The 16,169-nt window shown below is 44.3% G+C and overlaps 1 protein-coding gene across 2 annotated transcripts in view; it reads right to left on the reverse strand.

Annotated features, from left to right (window-relative positions):
• LOC139538733 (protein DOP1B-like) overlaps positions 1 to 16,169 on the reverse strand; it is a 53,966-nt gene that overhangs the window by 23,534 nt on the left and 14,263 nt on the right. Inside the window, exons 10-17 of one of the 2 annotated variants that reach the window (XM_071341123.1) lie at positions 12,829 to 12,949; positions 10,158 to 10,277; positions 9,921 to 10,032; positions 9,580 to 9,807; positions 8,536 to 8,879; positions 7,394 to 7,809; positions 5,309 to 5,580; positions 4,853 to 5,104 (exon numbers count right to left, since the gene is read on the reverse strand). In XM_071341123.1, coding sequence (XP_071197224.1) covers positions 4,853 to 5,104; positions 5,309 to 5,580; positions 7,394 to 7,809; positions 8,536 to 8,879; positions 9,580 to 9,807; positions 9,921 to 10,032; positions 10,158 to 10,277; positions 12,829 to 12,949 — 1,865 coding nt within the window. The remainder of the gene's footprint in view (positions 1 to 4,852; positions 5,105 to 5,308; positions 5,581 to 7,393; positions 7,810 to 8,535; positions 8,880 to 9,579; positions 9,808 to 9,920; positions 10,033 to 10,157; positions 10,278 to 12,828; positions 12,950 to 16,169) is intronic. The other variant, XM_071341124.1, reaches the window with a different exon arrangement.

The raw sequence follows: 16,169 nt of genomic DNA on the forward strand, positions 1-16,169 counted from the left end.
TCTCCGAGCTGGGCATCTCCGGCAAGGTCCACGCTTGGATTGCGTCCTACCTGACAGGTCGCTCCTACCAGGTGGCGTGGCGAGAATCTGTCTCCGCACCACGTGCTCTCACCACTGGTGTCCCCCAGGGCTCTGTTCTAGGCCCTCTCCTATTCTCGCTATACACCAAGTCACTTGGCTCTGTCATATCCTCACATGGTCTCTCCTATCATTGCTATGCAGACGACACACAATTAATCTTCTCCTTTCCCCCCTCTGATAACCAGGTGGTGAATCGCATCTCTGCATGTCTGGCAGACATATCAGTGTGGATGACGGATCACCACCTCAAGCTGAACCTCGGCAAGACGGAGCTGCTCTTCCTCCCGGGGAAGGACTGCCCGTTCCATGATCTCGCCATCACGGTTGACAACTCCATTGTGTCCTCCTCCCAGAGTGCTAAGAACCTTGGCGTGATCCTGGACAACACCCTGTCGTTCTCAACTAACATCAAGGCGGTGACCCGTTCCTGTAGGTTCATGCTCTACAACATTCGCAGAGTACGACCCTGCCTCACGCAGGAAGCGGCGCAGGTCCTAATCCAGGCACTTGTCATCTCCCGTCTGGATTACTGCAACTCGCTGTTGGCTGGGCTCCCTGCCTGTGCCATTAAACCCCTACAACTCATCCAGAACGCCGCAGCCCGTCTGGTGTTCAACTTTCCCAAGTTCTCTCACGTCACCCCGCTCCTCCGCTCTCTCCACTGGCTTCCAGTTGAAGCTCGCATCCGCTACAAGACCATGGTGCTTGCCTACGGAGCTGTGAGGGGAACGGCACCTCCGTACCTTCAGGCTCTGATCAGGCCCTACACCCAAACAAGGGCACTGCGTTCATCCACCTCTGGCCTGCTCGCCTCCCTACCTCTGAGGAAGTACAGTTCCCGCTCAGCCCAGTCAAAACTGTTCGCTGCTCTGGCACCCCAATGGTGGAACAAACTCCCTCACGACGCCAGGTCAGCGGAGTCAATCACCACCTTCCGGAGACACCTGAAACCCCACCTCTTTAAGGAATACCTAGGATAGGATAAAGTAATCCTTCTAACCCCCCCCCCCCTTAAAAGAGTTAGATGCACTATTGTAAAGTGGTTGTTCCACTGGATATCATAAGGTGAATGCACCAATTTGTAAGTCGCTCTGGATAAGAGCGTCTGCTAAATGACTTAAATGTAAATGTAAATGTAAATCTGACTTATCTATGGACTTCTCTCTGCTATTCTTTTAATACTTTCAGTGGTATTGTTAACAAATGCCCCCCCGTAAAGAAAATTAGAATTCAAAACAGGTTCAGCCCCTGGGTCGACCGCGATCTTGCAGTTACTCCACCTAAAGAATTGCATTTGGCGAGAGGCTCGGCACACGCATACTCAGGCTGACTGGCTCTCGTTCAGGCAAATGAGAAATAAGTGCACTCAGGCTATCCGTAAGGCCAAAGTTAGTTACTTTAAGGAGCAGTTCTCTCTCTGTGGGTCTAACCCCAAGAAGTTCTGGAAAATGGTTAAAGACCTAGAGAATAAACCCTCCTCCTCACAGCTGCCCATGTCCCTTAAAGTTGATGGGGTTGTTACTGACAAGAAGCACATGGCTGAGCTCCTTAATCACCACTTCATTAAGTCAGGATTCCTATTTGACTCAGCCATGCCTCCTTGCCCGTCCAACATTTCCTTATCTCCCACCCCTTCTAATGCAACTATCCCCGTTGCTCTACCCTCTTTTCTCCTGCCCCGCTACAAAGTTTCTCCCTGCAGGCAGTCACTGAGTCCGAGGTGCTAAAGGAGCTCCTTAAATGTGAGCCCAAAAAAACATCTGGGTCAGATGGTTTAGACCCTTTGTACTTTAAGGTTGCTGCCCCTATTATCGCCAAGCACATCTCTGACCTTTTTAACCTGTCTCTCCTCTCTGGGGAGGTTCCCATTGCTTGGAAGGCAGCCATTGTGCGTCCTTTATTTAAAGGGGGAGATCAAGCTGATTCTAACCGTTATAGACTAATTTCTATTTTGCCCTGTTTATCAAAAGTGTTGGAAAAACTTGTCAATAATCAACTGACTGGCTTTCTTGATGTCTATAGTATTTTCTCTGGTATTCAATCTGCTTTCCTCTCAGGTTATGGATGTGTCACTGCAACCTTAAAGGTCCTCAATGATGTCACCATTGCCCTTGATTCTAAGCAATGTTGTGCTACTATTTTTATTGACTTGGCCAAAGCTTTTGATACGGTAGACCATTCCATTCTTGTGGGCCGGCTAAGGAGTATTGGTGTTTCTGAGGGGTCTTTGGCCTGGTTTGCTAACTACCTCTCTCAAAGAGTGCAGTGTATAAAGTTAGAACATCTGCTGTCTCAGCCACTGCCTGTCACCAAGGGAGGCCCCCACGCTCTTCTCAATTTACATCAACACAGCTCAGGCAGTAGGAAGCTCTCTAATCCACTTATATGCAGATGATAGTCTTACACTCAGCTGGGCCCTCCCCGGATTTTGTGTTAAATGCTCTATAACAAAGCTTTCTTAGTGTCCAACAATCTTTCCCTGCCCTTATCCTTGTTCTGAACACCTCCAAAACAAAGGTCATGTGGTTTGGTAAGAAAAATGCCCCTCTCCCCACAGTTGTGATTACTACCTCTGAGGGTTTAGAGCTTGAGGTAGTCACCTCATACAAGTACTTGGGAGTATGGCTAGACAGTGCCCTGTCCTTCTCTGAGCACATATTAAAGCTGCAGGCTAAGGTTAAATATAGACTTGGTTTCCTCTATCGTAATCGCTCCTCTTTCACCCCAGCTACCATCCTACCCATGCTAGATTACGGAGACGTAATTTATAGATCGGCAGGTAAGGGTGCTCTCGAGCGGCTAGATGTTCTTCACCATTCAGCCATCAGATTTGCCACCAATGCCCCTTATAGGACACATCACTGCACTCTATATTCCTCTGTAAACGGATCATATCTGTATACCTGTTGCAAGACCCACTGGTTGATGCTTATTTATAAAACACTCGTAGGCCTCACTCCCCCCATCTGAGATACCTACTGCAGCCCTCATCCTCCACATACAACACCCGTTCTGCCAGTCACATTCTGTTAAAGGTCCCCAAAGCACACACATCCCTGGGTCGCTCCTCGTTTCAGTTCGCTGCAGCTAGTGACTGGAACGAGCTGGAACAAACACTCAAACTGGACAGTTTCTCCATCTCTTCATTCAAATACTCAATCATGGACACTCTTACTGACAGTTGTGAATGCTTCACATGAAGTATTGTTGTCTCTACCTTCTTGCCCTTTGTGCTGTTGTCTGTGCCCAATAATGTTTGTATCATCTTTCGTGCTGCTACGATGTTGTGCTGCTGCCATGTGTTGCTGCCATGTTGTTGTCGTGTTGCTACCATGTTGTTGCCATGTTGTGTTACTACCATGTTGTTGCCATGTTGTGTTGCTACCATGTTGCTGCCATGTTGTGTTGCTACCATGTTGTTGTCATGTTGTGTTGCTGCCATGCTATGTTGTTGTCTTAGGTCTCTCGTTATGTAGTGTTGTGGTGTCTCTCGTCGTGATGTGTGTTTATGTTCTATATTTTTATTATATTTTGTATTTTTATTCCCCTGTCCCCGCAGGAGGTCTTTTGGTAGTCTGTCATTGTAACTAAGAATTTGTTCTTAACTGACTTAAATAAAGTTAAATAAAGAAAAATAATAATCTGCATTATCAATCATCAACGCTCAGGGTGGGGACAGACAGTGCATCTCATTAAGCTATGGAGCGCAGTTCACAATACATGAATCATCTTATCATAGTAACTTATTTTCTTGTGACAAGCCTACATTTGCTACAGCAAAGCCTATGCTACAGTATATAATATAAGGACTAATTTACACATCACCAAGGGGTCACCTTACTTTTTAATTGTAGCCTAAAGATACTTTTGGGATATTTGCATCTGCAGAGTTTTAAAAAACAGCCTAACACTCGAATATAATTGCTTTAAATCAGTGCGCACTTGAGCACTCACTGTCATTTTGTCTCTTCATCAATTCCAATCAAAATAGATATTCCTGTTCACGATAGATAGATATATAGATGTCCTAGCCTACCTCTTTCAGGTAATAAATTCAATGCAGTATAGCCTTTAGCTCATGAATGAAAGGTTATGCATACAGTTCTAATTTATAGCCTCTTGCTCAATACGCACCTGCGCTCTGCTGGCCTCTCTCCTTAAAAAAACACTCCTTAGCTCTTGGAGTCTCGGGAAAAGCTAGACTAAGCAGGGAGTCACCATAGGCTATGTATTGGATGACGGCACAATAATTTGGGCTTGGGCTCATAAAATGTCTTTAATGTAGGGTACATAAAATGTCTGTAGTGTATGACTCATCAGGCTCAGGTAGCATCAGGCTTTAATTTTCATGCTGATCATAGCTTGAATGAAATCCAGACATATTTATATGCTTTATAAATGACACTTCCGGTTTTGGCGGGAAATACCGGATTATCTAGGAGAAAACTGATTTATTCTCGGGATGGAACATTTGTAAAACACCGGGAAAACTCTATTGGGAACAGATTTCCTACATTAAACACATTTTTAGATGAATTCCAGGAGATTTTACAGTATTTTACCAAAAACCAACATATATATTATTTGTTTAACAAAAAACTTTGGGGGCCTAAACAATTCACTTGTGGGCCGGTTTTGGCCCGTGGGCTGCATTTTACCGAACCCTGCTATAGTGGTATAGGATGGATCTTTGCAGTAGGCGTGTAGTGCACAATTTGTTTGATAGTACGGTAAACTCTTGTTAGTGTGTGTATATGTGTGTGTTCTGTACCTTGTCTCTGTGCAATAAAGCCTGGCAGACGATGTCCTCACAGATGGATGCGGAGGGGGCCAAGCAGTGGAGCCGATAGAAGAGCTCCACACAGGAGGTGTGCTGCTCTCGACGCTCCACGTCCAGCTGACCCCATAGCACCTGGGCCACCCGCTGCATGGGGTCACAGAGGTCTAAGGTTAGAGGTGAGGTTGATTGGTGTTCATTTGGATCAACTGAAGGCAGCAGCACCATATGACAAACATTCTTGATCTGGTGAGGTAATAGGCAGCGGACATAAAAGGTGATGATGCTGTTGTACAAGTGAGTTTTACAGACGACATCTTCAGTAAGGAAATTGACATATTTCATCATATTATACAGTAACACATCGGACCAGCTAGGCCCCCTTATATGTTCCCTCTTCATGTGGCAGTAATACAAGCCAACTGCCATGGCAGACAATTGTTTCCTGACCTGGTAGAAGTCTGTGCCCTGCTCGATGGTGCTTAGCAGGCCTGGGTAGATGGGGGGAATAGTGACCATCTGCAGCCGCCCACTGAGGGGGTTAGCATCGCTGGCCTGGTAGCGCCTGGTCTTGTCCTGAATGACCAGGGCCAGGGACTGGGAGTGGTTGATGAGCTCCAGCAGAGACGACATGGCCGTGTGCTGCACGTGGTAGTCCCTCGACAGGCAACACAGAGTCATCAAGGACCTCAGCCACACAGGCAGGCTGTCTACATCACTGCCTGAAGAGAAACACATTCAGTTGAAGTCGGAAGTTTACATACACTTAGGTTGGAATCATTAAAACTCGTTTTTCAACCACTCTTCAACCACTTAACAAACTATAGTTTTGGCAAGTCGGTTAGGACATCTACTTTGTGCATGACACACCAACAATTGTTAACAGACAGATTATTTCATATAATTCACTGTATCACAATTCCAGTGGGTCAGAAGTTTACATACACTATGTTGACTGTGCCTTTAAACAGCTTGGAAAATTCCAGAAAATGATGTCATGGCTTTAGAAGCTTCTGATAGGCTAATTTACATAATTCGAGTCAATTGGAGGTGTACCTGTGGATGTATTTCAAGGCCTACCTTCAAACTCAGTGCCTCTTTGCTTGACATCATGGGAAAATCAAAAGAAATCAGCCAAGACCTCAGAGAAAAAAATTGTAGACCTCCACAAGTCTGGTTCATCCTTGGGAGCAATTTCCAAACGCCTGAAGGTACCACATTCATCTGTACAAACAATAGTACGCAAGTCTAAACACCATGGGACCACGCAGCCGTCATACCGCTCAGGAAGGAGACGCGTTCTGTCTCCTAGAGATGAACATACTTTGGTGCGAAAAGTGCAAATCAATCCCAGAACAACAGCAAAGGACCTTGTGAAGATGCTGGAGGAAACAGGTTCAAAAGTATCTATATCCACAGTAAAACGCGTCCTATATCGACATAACCTGAAAGGCCGCTCAGCAAGGAAGAAGCCAATGCTCCAAAACCACCATAAAAAAGCCAGACTATGGTTTGCAACTGCACATGGGGACAAAGATCGTACTTTTTGGAGAAATGTCCTCTGGTCTGATGAAACAAAAATAGAACTGTTTGGCCATAGTGACCATTGTTATGTTCGAAGGAAAAAAGGGGGAAGCTTGCAAGCTGAAGAACACCATCCCAACCGTGAAGCACGGGGGTGGCAGCATCATGTTGTGGGTGTGCTTTGCTGCAGGAGGGTCTGGTGCGCTAAACAAAATAGATGGCATCATCAGAAAGTAAAATTATGTGGATATTGAAGCAACATCTCAAGACATCAGTCAGGAAGTTAAAGCTTGGTCGCAAATGGGTCTTCCAAATGGACAATGACCCCAAGCATACTTCCAAAGTTGGGGCAAAATGGCTTAAGGACAACAAAGTCAGGGTATTGGAGCGGCCATCACAAAGACCTGACCACAATCCTATAGGAAATGTGTGGGCAGAATTGAAAAAGCATGTGCGAGCAAGGAGGCCTACAAACCTGACTCAGTTACACAAGCTCTGTCAGGAGGAATGGGCCACAATTCACCCAACTTATTGTAGGAAGGTTATGGAAGGCTACCCGAAACATTTGACCCAAGTTAAACAATTTAAAGGCAATGCTACCAAATACTAATTGAGTGTATGTAAACTTCTGACCCACTGGGAATGTGATGAAAGAAATAAAAGCTTAAATAAATCACTCTACTATTATTCTGACATTTCACATTCTTAAAATAAAGTGGTGATCCTAACTGACCTAAGAAAGGCCATTTTTACTAGGATTAAATGTCAGGAATTGTGAAAAACTGATTTTAAATGTATTTGGCTCAGGTGTATGTAAACTTCCGATTTCAACTGTAAGATAAAAAAAAAACATGTTGGTGACTTCACATTCAATATGTTCAACGATTAGGAAAGTATATCAGGGTGCTGACTTTAAGCATCATAAAGTAGTCAAATCAACCCTGTTAGTAAGCCGTATTAGGGTATGGGTAAACAACTATTATTGGGTAAAAGTTAATACAGTGACATCACCTGTATGGTTGAACATGTCGTTATAGAGCCCATGGCTCTCCCCCTCACTCAGGTACAGGGGGAAGGTGGTAGACTCCAACAGAAGGTGGCACGCTGCCGTGAACGCCTGTCGACACTCCTCCGAAATCTCCACCCTGCTCCGGGGCATGTACCCTGCCCCCCAGTCCACCCCTCCTCCTGCACACCTTCGCCCCTTCTTCCTCTCTGTAGGGGGGTCTGGGACAGGGGGGTCTGAGGTGGCACGTGGTTTGTGTTTGTTGGGGGTGAAGAGCTCGGCTAGCTTGTCTTTGATCTGGGTGGTGGTGATCTGAGGGCCCTCTCGGAACGAGGACTTCAGACCAGGGGAGAGGGCAGCGGGGTCGGGTTGTACAGCCTCCTCCTGCCCCCTGACATCCTCCACCTGAACAAGCAGGTACCTGGGAGGGGAGAGAAGGAAGGAGAGGGGAGAGAGAAAGAGAGAGTTGGAGAGAGAGCGAGGTAGACAGAGACATAGAGAGTGAGTTTTCTAGACCTGTTAGTTGTTTAGAACCCCCTAGTGGCAGTTTAAGTTCAGCAGTCTAGAATTGACCTGTTTGTGTCATGTGACAGAAGCAGTTTCAGAAGTGAAGCAATGTTTTTATTTTAGAAGTGAAGCAATGTGTAAGATGTGCAAGTGTGAGTAGTTACAATCCTTCAACATCCTTCTTTATAAGCCTGTCTGACACAATGTCTGTAAGTACATTTGTTTATTAACACAAGGTAAATGTTTATCACACCATTTTCATGTTTCTGTAAAAGATGAATAATTGAGTTCGCGGTTAGTTACTTTGCATTAGCTTCAATGCTATTTCTCCCTAGGGATACCTAGCTGAGTAATATTAAGCATACAATTGCATTGTAGTAACTTGATTTTATATTTGGCTCTAGATTGAGTACTCTTATTCCTTATTTCATACATTTAGTGCAGTTATTGTGGAAGATATTCTGTGCTCTATACTACTGTAACTGACAACATGCACTTTTGTGTTTGTTGCAGTTAGTGTTTAGCTAATTGGATAAGGGCTACTGTACATTTAGCGAATCCAGTATAGTGAGAGAAAGAGACAGATAAAGTTTGTTAAGAGTTGATGATTATGTTTCCCTGATGTGATAGTGTTCTCTACCTGCTGGTGATGAAGGCCAGGATATCCTGCAGATACTGGGTTATGGTCTCCACACTGCCCCCCTTCCTCCACACGCCCTCGCCCTCTTTCACAATCCCTGCCTCCTCAGGGCCCAGGCCCGCCCCTGGTAGGAAGTGCAGCTCTGACGGCGAGGCGCTGATGCCCAATCCGCTGTCTTCAGACCGAAGGGGCAGGAAGGGGCTTTCTCCCTCTCCTGGACCAGTCTCGTACTCCATGTCCCCATTCAGTTTAGGTTCTTCCTCTGGTTCTGTGTTGTCATGGTTACCGTTGACCTTACCACCATCTTCATCATTATCCTCCTCATCCCTTTCCTTGTCCACGTCCTGTAGGGTAGAAAATGTATGATCCAACCAGATTATCACCATTGAGGGAGAGTGTAAAATGACCTAAAAGGACTGTTAAAGAACCATCTCCTTGTCCTTAAACTTCTCAAATATCCATTAATTTTCAAGGAGAAATCCCATCACGGTCCAGTCAGTGACTGAACAAAGCTAGAGATCAGTGGGAGCTGTGTCTATGTGACAGACAGACAGGTCAATGTTACAGCTGGACTCCAGACCTTGGCAAAAAAAACTATTACATCTGAATGGACAGTGAAATGTTAAGCATGTGATTGGCCGGCCTGTGTACAGTCAGGATCTAAGATCAAGACAAGAGTAGTATAGTACCCTACCAGAAATGTTATCCCTCGGTCAGACAGATCACCTCCCAGACAGTATCCTGACCTAAGGGCACAGCATCCTGACCTAAAGGCATGTCCTTTCTGAAGTACCTCTGTAATGCTGCATCCTTAACTCCCATTTTTCTTCTACTCTCAATACATGTCATAGCTTATCTGAACCACTGCGCACACGCACGCACACACACACACACACACACACACACACACACACACACACACACACACACACACACACACACACACACACACACACACACACACACACACACACACACACACACACACACACACACACACACACACACACACACACACACACACACTCTCTCTCTCTCTCTGACCTGAACATATTCAAAGCTCTCCTCCTGTGCCTCCACTTCCTGTGTCTGTGACTCCTCCATGTCCATATGCGCCACGGGCATCTGGATCTTACTGAGCACCTTGAAGCAGGCGTGCAGGCCTTGCGTGAGCTCCAATAAGTCCAGGGAAGTCATGTGGGTGCAGAGCGCGTTCAGCATGCGACACAACATCTGGGGCAGGAACTGAGACTGGATGTCAGCATGGAGCTCCTATTGGACCAGACACAGAGAAACGGACCAATCAAAGAGAGAGACACAGAGAACCCGACCAATGAGAGAGAGAGAGAGAGAGAGAGAGAGAGAGAGAAAGAGAGAGAGTGTACCAGAGGGATAACATCCATTAGAAATATGATGAGTGTGGAGATCTCTGTGACAGAGGGAGCAGGAGAGGCACTCTGATACTGCAGAGTGGGTAGCGGCAGGTCAGCTAGGTCACTATGGAGACAGAGACAGGAAGAGAGAGAGAGCAGTTAAACAATGTTTGAGAAATATGCTTTATAACATTAAAGCTACTATGACTATTCCAGAGGAGGTACAGTAAGGGTTAGTAGAGGTGTTACCTGAGGCAGGTGCAGAAGTGGCAGGTCATGTAATCCCACAGGAAATCACTGTTCATGGAGCTCACCAGCATGTTCACTGTCTTTATGATCTCTGACGCGTTCTTGTTTTCTTTTATTTTACTGCACAGACAACACAATACAAATACATCCTCGAAGTCACTATCATGTCACTCTCTTTTTAGAAAACTGTTAGGATATAAGGACAACCATTCCCAATAAATAACATTCATTTAGATATGAGTTTATTCTCCACTCACAGTGCCTTCAGAAAGTATTCACAACCCTTGATTTTTTCCAAATGTTGTTGTGTTACAGCCTGAATTTAAAATTGATTAAATTGAGATTGCGTCACTGGCCTCCACAATACCCCACAATGTCAAAGTGGAAAGATGTTTTTTGAATTTTTTATAGATTATACTGAACAAAAATGTAAACGGAACAATGTCTAATAGTTTACTGAGTTACAGTTCATATAAAGAAGTCAGTCAATTGAAATAAATCATTAGGCCCTAATCTGTGGATTCCACTTGTCTGGGCAGGGGTGCATTAATGGGTGGGCCTATGACTGGGGAGCCAGGCCCAGCCAATCAGAATGAGTTTTACCTCACAAAAGGGCTTTATTACAGACAGTCATACTCCTAGTCCATCAGTTGAAGAAGCCGGATGTGGAGGATCTGGGCTGGCATGGTTACACGTGATCTGCGGTTGTGAGGCCGTTTGGAAGTTCTGCCATATTCTCTTAAACGACGTTGGAGGCAGTTTATGGTAGAGAAATGAACATCCAATTCTCTGGCAACAGCTCTGGTGGACATTCCTGCAGTCAGCATGCCAATTGCAAACTCCCTCAAAACTTGAGACATCTGTGGCATTGTGCTGTGTGACAAAAATGCACATTTTAAAGTGGCCGTTTATTGTCCCCAGCACAAGGTGCACCTGTGTAATGATCATGCTGTTTAATCGGCTTCTGGATATTCCACACCTGTCAGGTGGATGGATTATCTTGGCAAAGGAGAAATGCTTACTAACCGGGATGTAAACAAATTTGTGCACAAAATTTTAGCAAAATAAGCATCACTACACACTGTCCACCAAATTAGCTTTTTGTGCATACTATATGGAAAAGTTCTGTTATTTTTTTATTTCAGCTAATGAAACATGGGACCAACACTTTGCATGTTGAGTTTATATTTTTGTTCAGTGTAATTCAAATCAAAGTTTATTTGTCACGTGCGCCGAAAACAGCAGGTGAAATGCTTACAGTGCAATTTAAGTAAAAAATAGGTATTAGGTAAACAATAGATAAGTAAAGAAACAGTCAAATGACAGTGAAAATAACAGTAGCGAGGCTATATACAGGTGGTACCGGTACAGAGTCAACGTGCAGGGGCACCGGTTAGTCGGGCTAATTAATTGTGAAAAGCTGAAATGTCTTGAGAAAATAAGTTTTCAAACCCTTTGTTATGACAAGCCTAAATAAGTTCACTTTGGATGGTATATCAATACACGTAGTCACTACAAAGATGCAGGCGTCCTTACTAATTCAGTTGCCAGAGGAAGGAAAACGCTCAGATTTCACCATGAGGCCAATGGTGACTTTCAAACAGTTACAAAGTTTAATGGCTGTGATAGGAGAAAATTGAGGATGGATCAACAACATTGTAGTTACTCCACAATACTAACCTAATTGACAGAGTGAAAAGAAGGAAGCCTGTAAAGATTAACAAATATTCCAAAACATGTATCCTGTTTGCAACAAGGCACTAAAATAATACTGCAAAAAATGTGGCAAAGCAATTCATTTTTTGACCTGAATACAAAGTGTTTTGGATTTGCCCCAAACATTACAACACATTACTGAGTACCACTTTCCATATTTCCAAGCATAGTGGTGGCAGCAGCATCATGTTATAGGTATGCTTGTAATCATTAATTAATCAAATGTATTTATAAAGCCCTTTTTACATCAGCAGTTGTCACAAAGTGCTTATACAGAAACCCATCCTAAAACCCAAAACAGGAAGCAATACAGATGTAGAAGCAAGGGGAGTTTTTTTCAGGGTAAAAATAAATGGAATGGAGCCAAGCACAGGCAAAATCCTAGAGGAAAACCTAGTTCAGTCTGCTTTCCACCAGACACTGGGAGATGAATTCACCTTTCAGCAGGACAATAACTTAAAACACAAGGTCAAATATACACTGGAGTTGCTTACCAAGAAAGTGAATGTTCCTGAGTGGCCGAGTTACAGTTCTGACATAAATTTGCTTGAAAATCTATGGTAAGACCGGAAAATGGTTGTCTAGCCATGATCAAGAACAAATTTGACAGAGCTTAAAGAATTCTGGAAAGAATAATAGGCATATGTTGCACAATTCAGGTGTGGAAAGCTCTTAGAGTTACCCATAAAAACAAATTTTTGCTGCCGAAGGTACTGACTCAGGGGGTTGAATACTTCTCTAATCAAGGCATTAGTGTTTTATTTTTCATAAATGTTTTACCAATGTTATAATTTTTCTTCCACTTTGACATTAGAGTACTGTGTAGATCGTTTACAAAAAAATGACAATTAAATACATTTTAATCCCACGTTGTAACACAACAAAATGTGGAAAAAGTCAAGGTGTGTGAATACTTTCTGAAGGCACAGTATCTCTTCCGCACCGGTCTTCTCACCTGGTTAGTTGGTTGCCCGTCAGGCCAGTGCTGGTGATAGACTCCTCTCCCAGCATCTCTCTGCAGTAGCTGTAGAACGCTCTCACCACCTCCAATAACACACTGCCCACCACCAGAGGACCTGTTAGAGACCACCATCATCACTACACACTGTCCACCACCAGAGGACCTGATAGAGACCACCATCATCATCATCATCATCACTACACACTGTCCACCACCAGAGGACCTGATAGAAACCACCACCATCATCATCACTACACCATACCAGAGGGCCTTAGAGAGACTACCATCATTATCATCACTACCAGAGGTCCTGAGAGAGACTACCATCATCATCTTCTTCATCACCACTACACTATCTACGAGCAGAGGGATTGAGACAGATGAAGAGAGATAGAAGGGAAGGGGTGGGGGGGGGGAGACAAGGCCTGGGGGAGGGGAGATGTGTGTATTTAGGCCTGAAGGTGTCTGCATGCTTCCCATCCGAAACAGTTTGTGCATACAGTGCATTCGGAAAGTATTCAGACCCCTTCCCTTTTCCCACATATTCTTACGTTACAACCTTATTCTAAAACAGATTAAATATTTTTTTCCCCTCATCAATCTACACACAAAACCCCATATTGACAAAGCAAAAACAAGTTTAGACAATTTTGCAAATGTATTAAAAACTAAAAACAGATACCTTATTTACATAAGTATTCAGACCTTTTGCTATGAGACTCGAAATTGAGCTCAGGTGCATCCTGTTTCCATTGATCATCCTTGAGATGTTTCTACAACTTGATTAGAGTCCATCTGTGGTAAATTCAATTGATTGGACATGATTTGGAAAGGCACACACCTGTCTATATAAGGTCCCACAGTTGACAGTGCATGTCAGAGCAAAAACCAAGCCATGAGGTCGAAGGAATTGTCCGTAGAGCTCCGAGAAAGGATTGTGTCGAGGCACTGATCTGGGGAAGGGTAACAAAACAATTATGCAGGAATGAAGGTCCCCAAGAACACAGTGGCCTCCATCATTCTTAAATGGAAGAAGTTTAGACCCACAAAGACTCTTCAAAGAGCTGGCCGCCGGGCCAAACTGAGCAATCGGGGGAGTAGGGCCTTGGTCAGGGAGGTGACCAAGAACCTGATGGTCACTTTGACAGCCCTCCACAGTTCCTCTGTGGAGATGGGAGAACTTTCCAGAAGGACAACCATTTCTGCAGCACTCCACCAATCAGGCCTTTATGGTAGAGTGGCCAGACGGAAGCCACTCCTCAGTGAAAGGCACATGACAGCCTGCTTGGAGTTTGCCAAAAGGCACCTAAAGACTCTCATACAATGAGAAACAAGATTGAACTCCTTGGCCTGAATGCCAAGCGTCACGTCTGGAGGAAACCTGGCACCATCCCAATGGTGAAGCATGGTGGTGGCAGCATCATGCTGTGGGGATGTTTTTCAGTGGCAGGGACTGGGAGACTAGTCAGGATTGAGGGGAAGATGAACGGAGCAAAGTACAGAGAGATCCTTGATGAAAACCTGCTCAGGACCTCAGACTGGGGTGAAGGTTCACCTTCCAACAGAACAACCCCCTAAGCACACAGCCAAGACAGAGCCCGGACTTGAACCCGATCGAACATCTCTGGAGAGATCTAAGAGTAGCTGTGCAGCGACGCTCCCCACACAACCTGACAGAGCTTGAGGATCTGCAGAGAAGAATGAGAGAAACACCCCAAATACAGGTGTGCCAAGCTTATTTTTTTTTACCGTTATTTTACCAGGTAAGTTGACTGAGAACACGTTCTCATTTGCAGCAACGACCTGGGGAATAGTTACAGGGGAGAGGATTATAGCATCATACCCAAGAAGACTCGCGGGTGTAATGCCAAAGGTTCTTCAACAAAGTACTGAGTAAAGGGTCTGAATACTTATGTAAATACGATATTTATATTATTTTATAAATTTGCAAAAATGTATAAAAAACCTGTTTTTGCTTTGTCATTATGGGGTATTGTGTGGGAATTCATGAGGGAAAAAAACGATTTAATCCATTTTAGAATAAGGCTTTAACGTCAAGGGATCTGAATACATTCGGAATGCACTGTATATTATGATGACGTTTTGTGACGTTTTTTTGTTCGTTTTGGTCTTCGGAAAGTGTTTTTTTCGGCTGTTCGTGCACACTTTTTTTTTTAGGTAAGCCGAAGTCTACTCGCCTTCGTCGGTGGTTGGTCAATAGTAGGAATTCTTCAATTCTTCAATGTTGTCATTCAACGAGAGACAAATATTTTTCATGCAAATTTTTCACTTGTACTGCAACAAACATCTTAGTTAGATGTAAGATCTCCTCAGCAAAAACTTTAATGACATTTCTTGAGTTATCTATTTTTAGTAAATACTATTGACACTTTTTTCTTGTTTTTCAAGCGGTCTTTTAAGGGAGTATGCGAGAAGACTCGTTCGACTAGGCACCAGCTGAACCGAAGCATTCGGAAGACTTAAGGGAGGTGAGGTATGTGTGTTTGGGCCTGTGGGAGGGGAGGTGTGTGTGTTTGGGCCTAAGGGTGTGCTTCATTCTATAGCTAGAGGACTCCTGATATCTCCAGGAGTGATGAGTATAATATTTTTCTTTATCTGTTGTTGTCTAGTACTGTCTTTTTGCTAGCTAGGGCCATCTACTTTAAGTGTTGCCTGTCTTCCCAGTAGCTTACTTGGTGTGTGAACTGCTGACTGCTCATAACTTGCAGATGATTGTTGACACATAAACCAGGATTAAGGGGCAAGGCAATTTGTGACTCTTGTTGTTTTCATAATCAGTGGCTGTATTGGAGGGGGAGTGGTTTTTCCTCTCCTCAGCAGTCAGAAATTAGTACCGGGATGTGTGCTCTTCACCTTTGCAAGCAATTAGTATTAGTACTTCAGACTCCCCTGATTTCTAAGCGGCGGTCTAGTCGCAAAACGAAGATTGTCACCGAAACAAAAACGGTTCTGCTGAGTTGTTCGAGGAAGGAAAGAGAGGAAGGCTCCATCCACACCACTATCTCACTTAAGTATCTTACTTGGTTATTTTCAGATCTCATTTTGCTCTTTTGTAGCTTTGACAACTACAATATGTGTGTGTTTTCTATACCTGTTCGCTCCTCTTCCTGGAGGCTTTACAGATGCTCCCCACCCCTTGGCTACAACCCATCTAATTTGGTGTACCCTGCACGCACAACCCTGGTCTCTGGCAGCGTTTGGAACTACCAGAGCCTATGCTGCCCTTCAGTCCTTTTAATTTTTGGCCCTGACAGAGACACGGATACCCCCAGAGAACACTGCTACTCCAGCTCCTCTCTCTTCATAGTTCGAGA

The sequence above is a fragment of the Salvelinus alpinus genome, chromosome 14 (assembly GCF_045679555.1).
Source record: "Salvelinus alpinus chromosome 14, SLU_Salpinus.1, whole genome shotgun sequence".
Lineage (NCBI taxonomy): Eukaryota > Metazoa > Chordata > Actinopteri > Salmoniformes > Salmonidae > Salvelinus > Salvelinus alpinus.